Source organism: Hippocampus zosterae, chromosome 11, assembly GCF_025434085.1.
Source record: "Hippocampus zosterae strain Florida chromosome 11, ASM2543408v3, whole genome shotgun sequence".
NCBI lineage: Eukaryota > Metazoa > Chordata > Actinopteri > Syngnathiformes > Syngnathidae > Hippocampus > Hippocampus zosterae.
Window position 1 is genome coordinate 23,250,303 of NC_067461.1, and position 13,294 is coordinate 23,263,596.

A 13,294-nucleotide genomic window follows, 5' to 3' on the forward strand; every position below is an offset into this window, starting at 1 on the left:
TTTTACACGTTCTACTGTTTATAAGGAATACAGTGGTATACTTTTTGCAATACCATACTGAATTCCATCTTTTTTTAAACTTTTTTTCTTTGCGTATTTGCATCATGTTTAATTGCACAATATCACAACAAATTGCACTGTATCGTATCGGATCGCATTGATTTGAACTAAATGTGTATCGCGTCGTATCACATCGTGAAGACGGTGAAACGTATCGCATCATGTCGCCAGAAAATTCCACGTATCGTTCAAGTATCGTATCACTGGTAGTGCATCGAGATGTGTATCGAATCGTCCTCAGTGCTGAGATTCACATCCCTAGGGTCAATATGTCAATTAGTTATGACACGCCCGCTTGACCATCACTGGGTGCAGATGATCACATTACTTTGCTTGTCCAATCAGTGTTGCGGGAAATTTAGTTTGCTCAATAGTCAAGTGTGACTGCCATGATTGTATGTTGTAAAATTAAAATAATTTATACTTATGTCTTAAAATGTTATGTACTTTTTCTGTTTTTATTGAATGTGTTTTTTATGTTTGGAATTTGTAAAAAGTCACATTTTTGTTTTTCACTAATGAAGTGAATGTCCCTATGAACTGGTTGGGTTCGGTACCTCGAACAAGACTAAGAAGCACTGATTTAGAGTACTGTATTCCATTAACCTGCCATGCATGCATTTTGGAATATGTGAAGAAACCGAAGTACCCGGGGAAAACCCAAACAGGCATAGGGAGAACATATAGCTCCACACAGGAAGGGCGGAGCCCGAATCGAATCCTGCATCTCTGCGCTGTGAGGAGGACATGCTAACAAGTCAATCACTCTGCCCAAAACAATACATTTACTATAAAGTATGATTAACCTAAAATGTACACTGAAAATACAACGGACCAAAAATAAGACAAACATACTCAAAAACATTCACATGGCAAGATGCCAGCTGGTCAGCACGAGCAGGTCTTGTTCGTGTTGACATTTCGGATAATGCATTTATTATATACTGTACTAGCTGGTTCGCCGCCCTCCGGCCGGCTCATCAGCTCGTTCCTGCGGAAGGCTGGTAAGGTGGTGGTTCGCCGCCCTCCGGGCGGCTCATCAGCTAGTTCCTGCGGAAGGCTGGTAAGGTGGGCCTTCGGCCCACAAGTGTTGTTGCTTGGTTCAACTTTTTGTTCATCTTCATTGCTTATCGCGAAAATAAAGAGATGTTTAGCTCTACTAAATAACTAACAATTTCATTGCAATGCTTGTGGGTAGACAACAGTTTTTCGCTAAGATGCCCGCACGATCGTAGTGAGGCACTGCCTGAGCGGCGCAGTGGCGGCGTAGTGGCGGGGTAGTGGCGGCGCGCAGCGGCGCGGTGAAGTAGGTACGTTTTGAAAAGGGACAGACAGAAGGACAGAACGGGTGCGGGACGACGCGCAATATATATATAGATATATTTTTTGTGTAATATATTTGTTAGGATTTCTGATGGGAGTGACAGTCCACTCAGTAGCAACAGACCCTTTTTATATGTAATCGTTTTGCAAATGTGGCTCAACCGTATAAAAATCTTGAAGCCACATTCGGGTAGTTAGCCTCGTCATCACATTTATTATGCAGCAGTCGCTGTCTTGCTACATGTGCTGCCCTATTGCAAAGACTGTAATGTACTGTCCCAGTACTGATGACCACTGTGACATCTGTTTTCGAACACTTAATTTTTTTTTTTTTTAAGTATTTCATGTCACCTGGACACAAACTCAACCCTGATTTGTGGAGCGTGGTCCCAAAATGCACATTTTCTTTTCTCTGTGTGTGTGTGTGTCGTAGTTAAATGTAAAAATGCAGGAATCATGACAGAACATAATTTAAATAAATGTATTGTATTAAATTGCATGTAGGCAAATCAAATAGTAACTATCTATATTCAGACAATACATTGTATATCACAAATTCTCATAGTGGGCGGCCCGGTAGTCCAGTGGTTAGCACGTCGGCTTCACAGTGCAGAGGTACCGGGTTCGATTCCATCTCCGGCCTCCCTGTGTGGAGTTTGCATGTTCTCCCCGGGCCTGCGTGGGTTTTCTCCGGGTGCTCCGGTTTCCTCCCACATTCCAAAAACATGCGTGGCAGGCTGATTGAACACTCTAAATTGTCCCTAGGTGTGAGCGTGAGTGCGAATGGTTGTTCGTTTCTGTGTGCCCTGCGATTGACTGGCAATCGATTCAGGGTGTCCCCCGCCTACTGCCCAAAGACAGCTGGGATAGGCTCCAGCACCCCCCGCGACCCTAGTGAGGATCAAGCGGCTCGGAAGATGAATGAATGAATGAAAAAAATTCTCATAGTATAAAAATATAATGAATATGAGTTATTCGAGCCCGTGCGGCGGCCACTGCGGGATTTATATATTTTTATTATAAGTCCTTATTTTTAGGTTGCATGTGATTAGAATTTAGTAAAATGTTTCATGTTTCATGTTTCAATGTTTCGATTTTTTCCCCCCTTGAACATTACCAAATGATACATGTCAGTTTAACACGTGCAATTGATTTACAGCACTCACTTTCAGATTAACTATGTGGGAAAGGTTTTTCTTCACTTGCAGGCATTTAAATTGTGGATACAGTGAGAATTTTTACTGAAAACATGTTATAAACAAAACATTTTACATCATTATTATGCACGCATTAATGACCATTGTTTCAGTCTGAGAAAAAGTTTAAGACCCTCCATTAAAGTGGAATTTTACTGCTGAAATTACATCGTGTTAAACTGTCATGCATTCCTGGCAACAATATACAAAGTTTTAAGAATAAAACGTCTGCTTTTGTACTACGCCATCGCATGTTCAATAATATCATAAATATATTTTATGATATTATATATAAAATATAATATCACCACACTACACTTGGAGTGTTATGCATGTTTGAGTTAGCACATGAAAGGAAACCTGAGTATTGTACCTGTAGAAAATCTACACAAGCAAACAGGAGAAGGTAACACTGAAGGTAGGCCGGAGTTCAGATTTGAATCCCGAAAACTCAGATCTGTTAGGCAGCCATGCTAATGACAAGGCCACGTAGGAAAGGTCCTTTTCACAAAGGGTAGATTCACACTTACACTTACTGCATCAGTAGGCTGATCTTCACTTAGGTCGATTAAGATGTTGGTTTTTGCAGAACCTTTGCCTCGATCAATGAACCACCCTCCCGTGGATACTTTACTTGCATCGGGCAAATCTCCAACAGTAGGGGTAGTACATGTCGAGAAGGGGCTCGGATCAGTTGTTCCTTTCCGGTATAGAGACGTAAGGGAGCTGTTCATGTGACTGGTGTTCTGCAGAAGGTAAAAACAGTCAGTTATTAATTTTAAGGATTTTTAGGGGGTGGCACTTTATCTCCATCATTGAATGTGTTAGTCGGGTGTTAGTAGTTGGGTTTACTAACAAATGGACCGTATTGGCCCAAATAAGACAAATGTATTTTGTATTGAAATAAGACTGAAAAAGTGAGGATCGTCTTATATTCGGGGTCTATACATTATACCCATTCACGACGCTAGATGGTGCCAGATATTATTGAAGTGAATGCTGAACTTGAGTCCTCAGGCCAAAGCGAAGAATACAAATAAAAATAGTGGTAGCACGAAGAAGAAAAATAAAAAATAGCAGTAAGAAAAAAAGAGAAGAAGATAATAGAAGAGATAACAGAAAATGGAGAAACATAGCGACAATCTGGAGAAAAGTGGGTCGAAGGTTGGCCAGGTTAACTGGCAGTTGAGGAGAAGTTATGATGTCATTTGCATTTCAAAAACCAGAAGCCATTAATTTATGAATGTGGTTGCACTTTAGTGTGCATATTTAAATGTTCAGATATTGAGATTTGAATGAGGCAAAACAATATGCTATTTCTCTCCAATATATTGTTATAATTCATTTTTAATTATTTTCTGGACAAAAATTAATTTGGTGTTCAAAAAGTCTTTTTTCAAACTGGAGTCTCATAAAAGAGGGGGCCGTCTTATAATCAGGACGGTCTTATATTCGGGCCAAAAACCCAAATCTGGGGTCCCCAACCTTTTTTGCCCCATGGACCAGTTTATGTCAGACAATATTTTAAGGGACCGGCATTTAAGGTGTGGCGGATTAATACAAAAAAATAATATGGTATGAGTTGCATGAAAACTGTGGTGTTTTCAAAATATAATAATAAACACAAGGAGCGTCTAATCTGGCCGCAACACTCTGCTCGCTATGGTAATGTTTCATGCCTTTAAAATATGATACGATGCAAATTCAAAGTGCATGACAATGACGACTCACCACAGCCCCGAGGTTGATTTTCTGCAACCAGACATAACCATAACTTTAATCCAGTTGTCTCGAATGTACTTTTAAGGCCGCCGTCATGTGCGATCTCCAGCAGTTTTTTTTACTCATTTTGCGAGCTGCTGCGTTTTGTTTTTAACGTAATCAGTCACGTGACGGAGAAGCGTGGCTTGACGTGAGTCAAGCATGACAGACGTATGTAACGGAAAATCCGGTAATCTTTCAGAATAAAACATCTTTCGTATTCCAAAATAAATAGAATTAAGGCAAGTTTTTTCTGTACGGCCCAGTACCAAATGCCCTGCGGACCGGCGGTTGGGGACCCCTGTATTAGATGATACGAGTTACCAGTATGTTCTACGAAGTGTTTCGTTTTTAGTTAATGATTGATAAAGTGCCAAAACAACAAGACTGCTACAAAGAATACAAATAAATGAATACACTTACCGTATTTTCACGACTATAAGGCGCCATTAAAAGTCTTAAATTTTCTCCAAAATGGACAGGACGCCTTATGATGCAGAGCGTCTTTTGTATGCGCCGAGTTCCAAAATCTGACTGACAGCCGACACGCTGTTTATATAGAGAAAAGGCGGAAGTGACTGTGGACAGGCATGCGGGAAAGAAGTCGGCCAATCAGGGAAGGGTGGGCGCGTATATATATATATATATATATATATATATATATATATATATATATACATACATAGTGGAGAGGGGGAGAGAGGGAGAGGGGGAGAGAGAGAGAGAGAGAGAGAGAGAGAGAGAGAGAGAGAGAGAGAGAGAGAGAGAGAGAGAGAGAGAGAGAGAGAGAGAGAGAGAGAAGGCGGACATGAGAGAGTAAAGGCATGCTGGGGAGCCAATGGGTGAAGGGTGGGCGTGTAAGTGGACGCTAAAGGGACGCCGCAAGCAGGTACCAACACCTGTATAGAGTGTGGCAATGTGCATTGTTGCAAAAAAACTTCGGTTTTGGTTTCTAAGAACCCCCGAAAATAAATCCTACAAAGAGACACGCCTACGAAGCTCATTTCAAACTTCAAGCCATCGGTTATGCTTTTGGCATGAGTGCCCATCTCACAGCAGCGGTGAAAAACCATGTCAAGCAAATGAACTCTGAGCTTGCCGTTATTCCCGGAGGCTTGACTAAAGAACTCCAACCGCTGGACATCGGCATCAACCGGGCGTTCAAAGTAAAGTTGCGAACGGCATGGGAACAATGGATGATCGATGGCAAACACAACTTTACAATACAATACACGAGTGAGAGGCAGCGCTGGGCGAGTTACGCCACAATTTACAAATGGATTCTGGCTGCTTCGACGAACGTGTCTGCTTGCACTGTTGTTCGAGTTTTTGGCAAAGCCGGCATCATTTCTGTGGAGCCGCATGGCAATGAGAGTGACTCTGACAACGAGAGGGAACGCGGCGTTTTTGATGGATTACGGTACTTGCACAATTGATCAATTCTTCCTACACACACACGCGCTGCCACCATGTTTCGCTCTGTTCTTTACTTTCAAATGTGGGAAAGCTTCACACGAGAGAACTTTTGACTTTGCTGTTGCCGCTCCTCCTTTCCGCTCGGCAATGTGTAGCAACTCACACTTTAGCATGTGATGCGTTCAATGACAACTGGGATGTGCAGTCCTCTGCTTCTGATACAGAGGACGAGGACTTTGATGGATTTCTGGGTGATGATTGATCGAAAAACGTGAGAACATTGTACGATGGCTAAATAAAATACACCCGAACTCAGTTCTGCTTTCGTTGCCTTTTTAAAAATGTGTTTTTAGCTTGTATCTGTATGTCTTGGCATGCTACCGTATACTTCAAGCTAACGTGTTTTTAGCGTGCGCGCATGCATGCCAAAACTGCGGCCAATCATACAGTGCGTTTTCTCTATGTGTAAAATACAGAAATAGCACCCATTAATGAGACTGCGCCCAACCGTACGGTGCGGCGAATGGTCGTGAAAATACGGTACTTTCCATTGACATTTTTTTTCCACCACTGGCATGTTTTCATTTGCCACATTAAAGTAAAAAGACTGAAATAAAAAAAGAAAAGAAGGTGCTTATGGAAGAATATTTTGGTCAAGTCTATTGATATTAGTGATGTGGATAGAGAATAATATTAATCTTAAGCAACGACAAAGAATACTTTTGAGCAGACTTCATTGATAATTGTATTGTGTTCTTGTCATGCCTTTTTTCTCATTGTGAACTTACAGTGTTCTCCAGTACGTCTTCAGAACTGCTGCCGCTGTCGTCACTGTGAAGACCAAAGGCAATGATGAAAGCATGCACGTAAATTCCCACGCAGACGCCCCAACATGTGTAACTACCTCGATTCATTGTGGCTATGCTTGGCTCGCTTGGTCAAGTGGGCAGTCTCCAGATCATTGATTTCAGACTCCGTTTTTATTGCTTGGTATACTAGGAGCAAAGTCATCAGGCAATCCATTTGAGAAAGTTCAAATCATATGCATTGAAATAAATCCAGCTTTCATTACACATACGCACGCGCGCACCAGAGAATTGAAACTGTCAAGTTCTCTTCGTCCTCCTTGCGAGATTGGTACTAGAATAAGTGTCTTCTCTCCTGATTGAAGCTATTATTATATATGTTTAAATGAGTACTCTGACAAGGAGTTTACTTGTTCACGAGTGAGGGCAAGAGGTAGTGGGAGATCAATGGGTGGATCGGTGCAGAATCTGCTCTGATGCAGACTTTGTATCGCTCTGTCGTAGTGAAGAAGAAGCTGAGCAAAAAGACAAAGCTCTCAATTTACCGGTCGATCTACGTTTTCACCCTCACCTATGGTCACGAGCTATGGGTCGCGACTGAGATTACGAGATCCCTGGAAACCAAGAAAACAAAAGTCCAGTGTACAACGATGGAATTTATGTCCAGATCTGTGATGGAGTGACTCCCCAAGCCAGGGGTGGCCAATCCACAGCTACCAAGCCACATGCGGCTCTTTTACTGCTTCAATGCGGCTCCCGGGCTTTCACACGACAATTGTGGAAAACGCCTCGGCGACAGCCCTGCCATTCAAACAGCGGCGCTTAAAGAACGAATGTCAGCCTATCATAAATTCTGTTACTTGTTTGACATAGAGGGCAACCAATCAGATGATTGACTGAATCACCGCTCATGCGCAGAAAACGGCGTGAAGTGCTAAGTGCTAAACTAGTCAGCGAATTACCTCTGTTTTTAAGGCAAAGGTGCCCAATACGTCGATCTCAATCGACCTAGAGCTAGCGGACTGGTCCCAAGTAGGAGGAGGAAATGTGTGTCTGTGTGTGTGTGTGTGTGTGTTGGGGGGAGGGGTGCTTGTGTCTTAAGGTTTCATTTATGTTCGGCTGTTGCTCGTTGTAGCGTGCATAGATATGTGCGCGAGCGCATGGTCGTGTGTGTGTGTGTGTGTGTGTGTGTGTGTGCGTGCGTATGTGTTCGTGTGTGTGTGTGCATGCGTGCGTATATGTTCATGTGTGTGTTCATATGCTTGCACGAGCGCGATCGGGTCGATCGTGGGAGGTTGGTCACACCCGAAGTCGATCTTTGGGCAAAAAAGTTTGTGTGTGTGTGTCTCTTTGCAGTAACACAGTAAAAATTTTGGCTCTTAGGCTCTGACTGGTTGGCCTCTGACACCATTTTTTTCTTCTTGGGAGGGGTGAAAGTGTAAAACAAATTTGATACATGTTGCGAATATGGTTAAGTTATACAACGCTACCTTGTCATTGGTCATATGGATTTGTCCATAAACAAAAATAAGAAAGAGAAAGGGGAGAGTACCCTTGTCTTGACATCTGTAAGCAGCTCATCCTGTTTTGCAACTACCGTATTTTCACGACTATAAGGCGCCATTAAAAGTCTTAAATTTTCTCCAAAATGGACTAGACGCCTTATAATGCGGAGCGTCTAGTTCCAAAGCATGACTGAGAGCACCTCTGGCCGATACGCTGTTTATATAGAGAAAAGGCAGAGTGAGTGACGACAGGCATGCGGAAGTCCGCCAATAAGTGATGGGTGGGCGTGTAAGGGGACGCTAAAGTCACGTCTCTAGCAGGCACCAGTCGCCAATGAGTGAAGGTTGGGAGTAGAAGAGGACGCTAAAGGCACGCCCCTCGCAGGTACCAGTCGTCAATGAGTGAAGGGTGGGCGTGTAAGAGGACGCTAAAGGCACGCCCCAAGCAGGTACCAGTCGCCAATGAGTGAAGGGTGAGCATTTAGGAGGTGAAGAGAAAAACGTGAGTACATTGTAAAATGGCGAAATAAAGTGCCACCGAACTCAGTTTTGCTTCTGTTCCCTTTTTAAAAACGTGTTTTAGCGTGCGTGCATGTATGCTGTATGTTTAAGGTGGCGTACGTTTTACCATGCCTGGCTGGGCCCAATAAAACAGTGCGTTTTGTGTATGTGTCAAACACAGAAATGGCACCCGTTACTGAGACAGCGGCTAACAATACGGTGCGCCGAATGGTCGTGAAAATACGGTACATGTCTGAAGCACGGGAAAACCACAAACATGCATAACAACCCTTACAGATAGCAGAATGTACCATCCAGGTTAACACAGTTAATTTTAATATTTCCACACCGGATACAAGTGGCCGAAATAAGTTTCCGCATTCCGCATTACTTTTATTTTCTAAAACGTGTCGCTGCTTCACAACTTAGTCAAGAGTAAGGCATGGTAGCCGAAAGCTGACTATAGCTATAGAGCCACAACCTCCAAAGATCCCAGGAGCTAAGTTTTCTGGGGCTTTCTGACCCCGGTCGGGTCACCCATGGCAAACACTACCTAGGTGAGGGACCACACCAAACACAGTTCTCGCGGGTGTCCAGGCTCTCCCTTAGAGATAAGGTGAGAAGCTCGGTCACTCGGGTTGGGCTCAGAGTCAGGCCGTTTCTCCTCCACATAGAGAGGAGCCAGATGAGGTGGCTCAGGCATCTGAATAATATGCCTCTAGACGCCTCCCTGGTGAGGTGTTCCGGGCATGTCCCACCGGCAGGAGGCCGCCGGGGATGACCTAAACTATATCTCCCAGCTCGTGTGGGAACGCCTCAGGATGCCCCAGGAAGAGCTAGAAGAAGTAGAATGGGGAGAGGGAAGTCTGGGCTTCCCTGCTACAGCGGCTGCCCCCGCAACTTGAGAGGTAGAAAACGGATGGATAGATGGATGGATAAACTCATGCTTTACTCATCAAAAGTGTGATCCTTGACCCGCACACTGAAACACAATTGGGGGGGGTCCTGACTATCTTTTCACTGAGACAGCCAAAGTGTGATCAGTTGTGTGTCTTGCATTAGTGACCGAGGCAAATCAGGCAATTAGAACTCGTGAATTGCACGACACATGACCATCAACATTTGACACGAGTGCCGTATTAATATGCTTTATTGTACAGAGACATACTGTATTTTCACAACCATACAACTCTCTGTATTAAAAATAATGAACAGCTGAGCAAGTTCTCTATCAAACATGCCAGGTTCCCTCGCGTCACTGTCAGAGTCAGTCTCGTTGCCGAGTGGCTCCTCAGAAATTATCTCAGCTTTTATGAAAAACAACAATCCTTTGACAAATTGTGGCAGAACTCATCCGGCGCTGCCTCCCAGTCTTACTAACGCTGTGTTTGCCATCGCATCCACGCTGCTCGTAACTTCACTTTGACTCTGTCTAGAAACTTTTCTTCCAACTTAAAAATCATCATAGCCTTTTCTGTCCATTACCATGGCAACCAACCACAACAGTATAAGACGACATCTCGCGCACTTCTCTGCGAATCGCGACCATGCTGCTGGTCTCCTTCTTCTCTACAGTATGGTTCCCCAGGATGTCGAAAGCAGCACCTCGTTGGGCTGGGTGTGTTTGTCTGCAATCGTTTTGCTGTTCTGTGTTTCAAAATTCAAAGTATGCTTGTCCCTCATCACTTAGTGTAGCCCAAACAGGTAACTCAGGATGTGGGGGATTGGCTAAGAGAACAGTCGGGAATGGAAGCCAAGTGAAGCCAGAGTGGCAGAGTAAAGGATTTAAACCTCCAAGAAAGTGTCTTTATTTAATCTAAAGTAGAAAATTACACTTTTTACTGCTGTAGGATCGGAAGTTGGCCAGCTTTTCCTTGTAATCCGCCGGATGTTGATGCGCCACCGTCGTGCTTTACCGGAGGGATGGATGGTGCCGTTTCATAAAATAAAAGCACCAAGCACCATGGATTAGTTCATCTAGAATTCTCTCGCTGCTGCTCGATTCCCATGGTCCTCCGTGGAACTGAAAGCTTGCAGTTTAAACTGTGTTTCGTAAGCGTGTCTCTTCATGGGTGCCATTTTCGGGATGTTGTTTTGCACAATGCAATGAGTGCATTGTGTGTCCCTACAGGGGGTTTACACCTACAGGGGGCGTGCCTATAGGGTCCTCTTTCACGCCTTCACTTCCCACTCTTAACATCCACGTGTTATCCTCAGTGACGTCCGCCTTTCCTCTTTATCAGCAACATGTCATCAAAACAGTCAGTGAAGCGTACTCCTCATCAAAGTCACACAACAGCATTCACAGATTTTGGAACTCTGTGCAATATACAAGGCATTATTCGGCATCGTCTGCATTTTGGAGAAAATGTAAGACTTTTATGTGTGTCGTATGATCGTGAAAATATAGTAAGTTAGCATCGAGGCTCCCTCCCCATGTCGGTTATGAGCATACTGGTTAGGTTACGAGTAGATAGCGCAAACGCTCGAAAGCCCAAGCATCTGCTCGCAGGGGTGGCTTCCGCAATGTTCGTGTGTCGCAATGACCATGTGTGTTCGCCTTGCATTTCAGTCTTATACCATATTTTTCTTTCCCGCTCCGCCAACTACATATGCCAAATGAACTATTTTTGAAAAAATTATGAGGAAAATTTGAAAATACGAAAAGCAAACACAGCTGGGGTTTGAACTTTGTATGTGCGCTGCATACAATTGCTGTGCCCTGAGAGAGTGAGAGTCTGAACTTCCTCAAACACGCAGCTTGCAGCGAAGTGTGGTCACAAAAAAGACTGATTGCATCGGGGAGTTTTTGAAACGCAAGTGATTTACATGAAAATTACAATCAAATAAAATACAAAAAAAATTGGGACTATCCTGGTGTTACTTACCTTTCTCAACTTGAATTCTGAACGCAGTCTTGTTTCTTCTACCATACTCCATTCTGCAGACATATCAATCATCAAACAAGATCTTCAAAATGAGCATGATAAAAGAATGAAAAGCCAGACTTAAATGTATTTCAAAAAGCATTTGGATTTAGCGATCATTACAATTTAATACAAAACGTATTGTCTAAATATAACTGTTAAATTTAATGTTTTTGGAATATGCACATTTACAATTTTACAATATTTCGAACGTTGTCCACTTTCAATGTAATTAACATGAACAGCACCCTGTATCAAAGAAAATGCAACAGTAAAGCCAATCATTTTATTTTTGTTGAACTTGAAAGATAAATTTGACAAATAAACAAATAAATTAATTAACATTCCAACTTTTATTTTCTAAAACGTGTCGCTGCTTCACAACTTAGTCAAGAGTAAGGCATGGTAGCCGAAAGCTGACTATAGCTATAGAGCCACAACCTCCAAAGATCCCAGGAGCTAAGTTTTCTGGGGCTTTCTGACCCCGGTCGGGTCACCCATGGCAAACACTACCTAGGTGAGGGACCACACCAAACACAGTTCCCGCGGGCTACATAAAATGATGTGGCGGGACACAAACCTCGTGGGCTCACATCCATAAGGGGCTTAATATCCTTAGAAGTCTTGCTTGTCTCCTTCCTTCATTTAGTCAGTAGTTAACTATGCTTTTTGCATTATCTTCGTTTCTTAATGGGTGCACAGAGCTCACAAAGTAATAGTCTGTTTGAGTGTGTGTTGGTGAATCCACATTGTCAATTCGTGTCAGGCAGAACCCTTTTACGTTCCAATTGGTTTCTGCTAATAATCACCAATAGTTGGCATAGGAACGCTAACGGAAACAACTCAATGGGGACGATCAAGAGACTGTAACGAATACCATATATAATTTGCATCGGATTATAGGGCGCATGGCTTTTGGGAAAATTGAACGCTTTTAGGTGCACCTTACAGTGCGGAAAATACAGAACATACGCATCATGTTTTCTGAAACTAAGTGATATATAGGCAGTGGTAAAGTGATTGATTTGTTCGCATTATAGTTGAAATCTGCAGTTTAGTATGTGCCTTTACTGTATAATATGTACTCATATTCTTTGATACTCTGCACATTTTCGCACAGCTGTCATTGGGTGGTACTCAGGCACATTGGTAATCTTACATTACAGAAAGTCTTTCGAAACTGATATGTCATGTCCTTAGTTTATCGGAGTTGCTTGTTATTGCAATACTAAAGTAAGATAAGATAAGATACCCTTTATTCGCCCCACACTGGGGAAATTTACAGCCTCCAGCAGCAAGAATGTATGTAGAAAGAAGAAAGGAGAAAGAGAAAAAAAAAAAAAACAACAAACATCTTTCAATTAAATACAATATGAACACAATGGATAAATCGTAGTACTATTTACAATTTTACTTCACATAATTTAATTATTATTATTATTATGATTGTTATTTTTTATTCATCAGCCTGACAGCAGTCGGTAGGAACGAGCGTCGGTATCTCTCCTTCTTGCAGCGCGGGTGTAACAGTCTCTGGCTGAAGGAGCTACCAAGTGCTGTCAGGGCGGGCTGGAGGGGGTGGGAGGGACTGGCCATCATAGCTTTTAGCTTAGTTAGCATCCTTCTGTTGCCGACCTCCTCCAGAGTGTCAAGGGAGCAACCCAGGACAGAACTGGCCTTCCTGACCAGTCGCTCGAGTCCCTTTCTGTCCCGGGCTGAGATGCTGCCTGACCAGCAGACAATGCCATAATGGATGGCCGAGGCCACCACCGAGTTATAGAACGTCTTAAGGAGTGACC

The 13,294-nt window shown here is 43.1% G+C and overlaps 1 protein-coding gene across 3 annotated transcripts in view; it reads right to left on the reverse strand.

Annotated features, from left to right (window-relative positions):
- The window catches only part of nvl (nuclear VCP like), a 102,422-nt gene that overhangs the window by 72,625 nt on the left and 16,503 nt on the right, over positions 1 to 13,294 (reverse strand). For 2 of the 3 annotated variants that reach the window (XM_052081039.1, XM_052081040.1), the window contains exons 4-7: positions 11,457 to 11,509; positions 6,661 to 6,751; positions 6,545 to 6,587; positions 3,110 to 3,325 (exon numbers count right to left, since the gene is read on the reverse strand). In XM_052081039.1, the coding sequence (XP_051936999.1) occupies positions 3,110 to 3,325; positions 6,545 to 6,587; positions 6,661 to 6,751; positions 11,457 to 11,509 (403 nt within the window). The remainder of the gene's footprint in view (positions 1 to 3,109; positions 3,326 to 6,544; positions 6,588 to 6,660; positions 6,752 to 11,456; positions 11,510 to 13,294) is intronic. The other variant, XM_052081041.1, reaches the window with a different exon arrangement.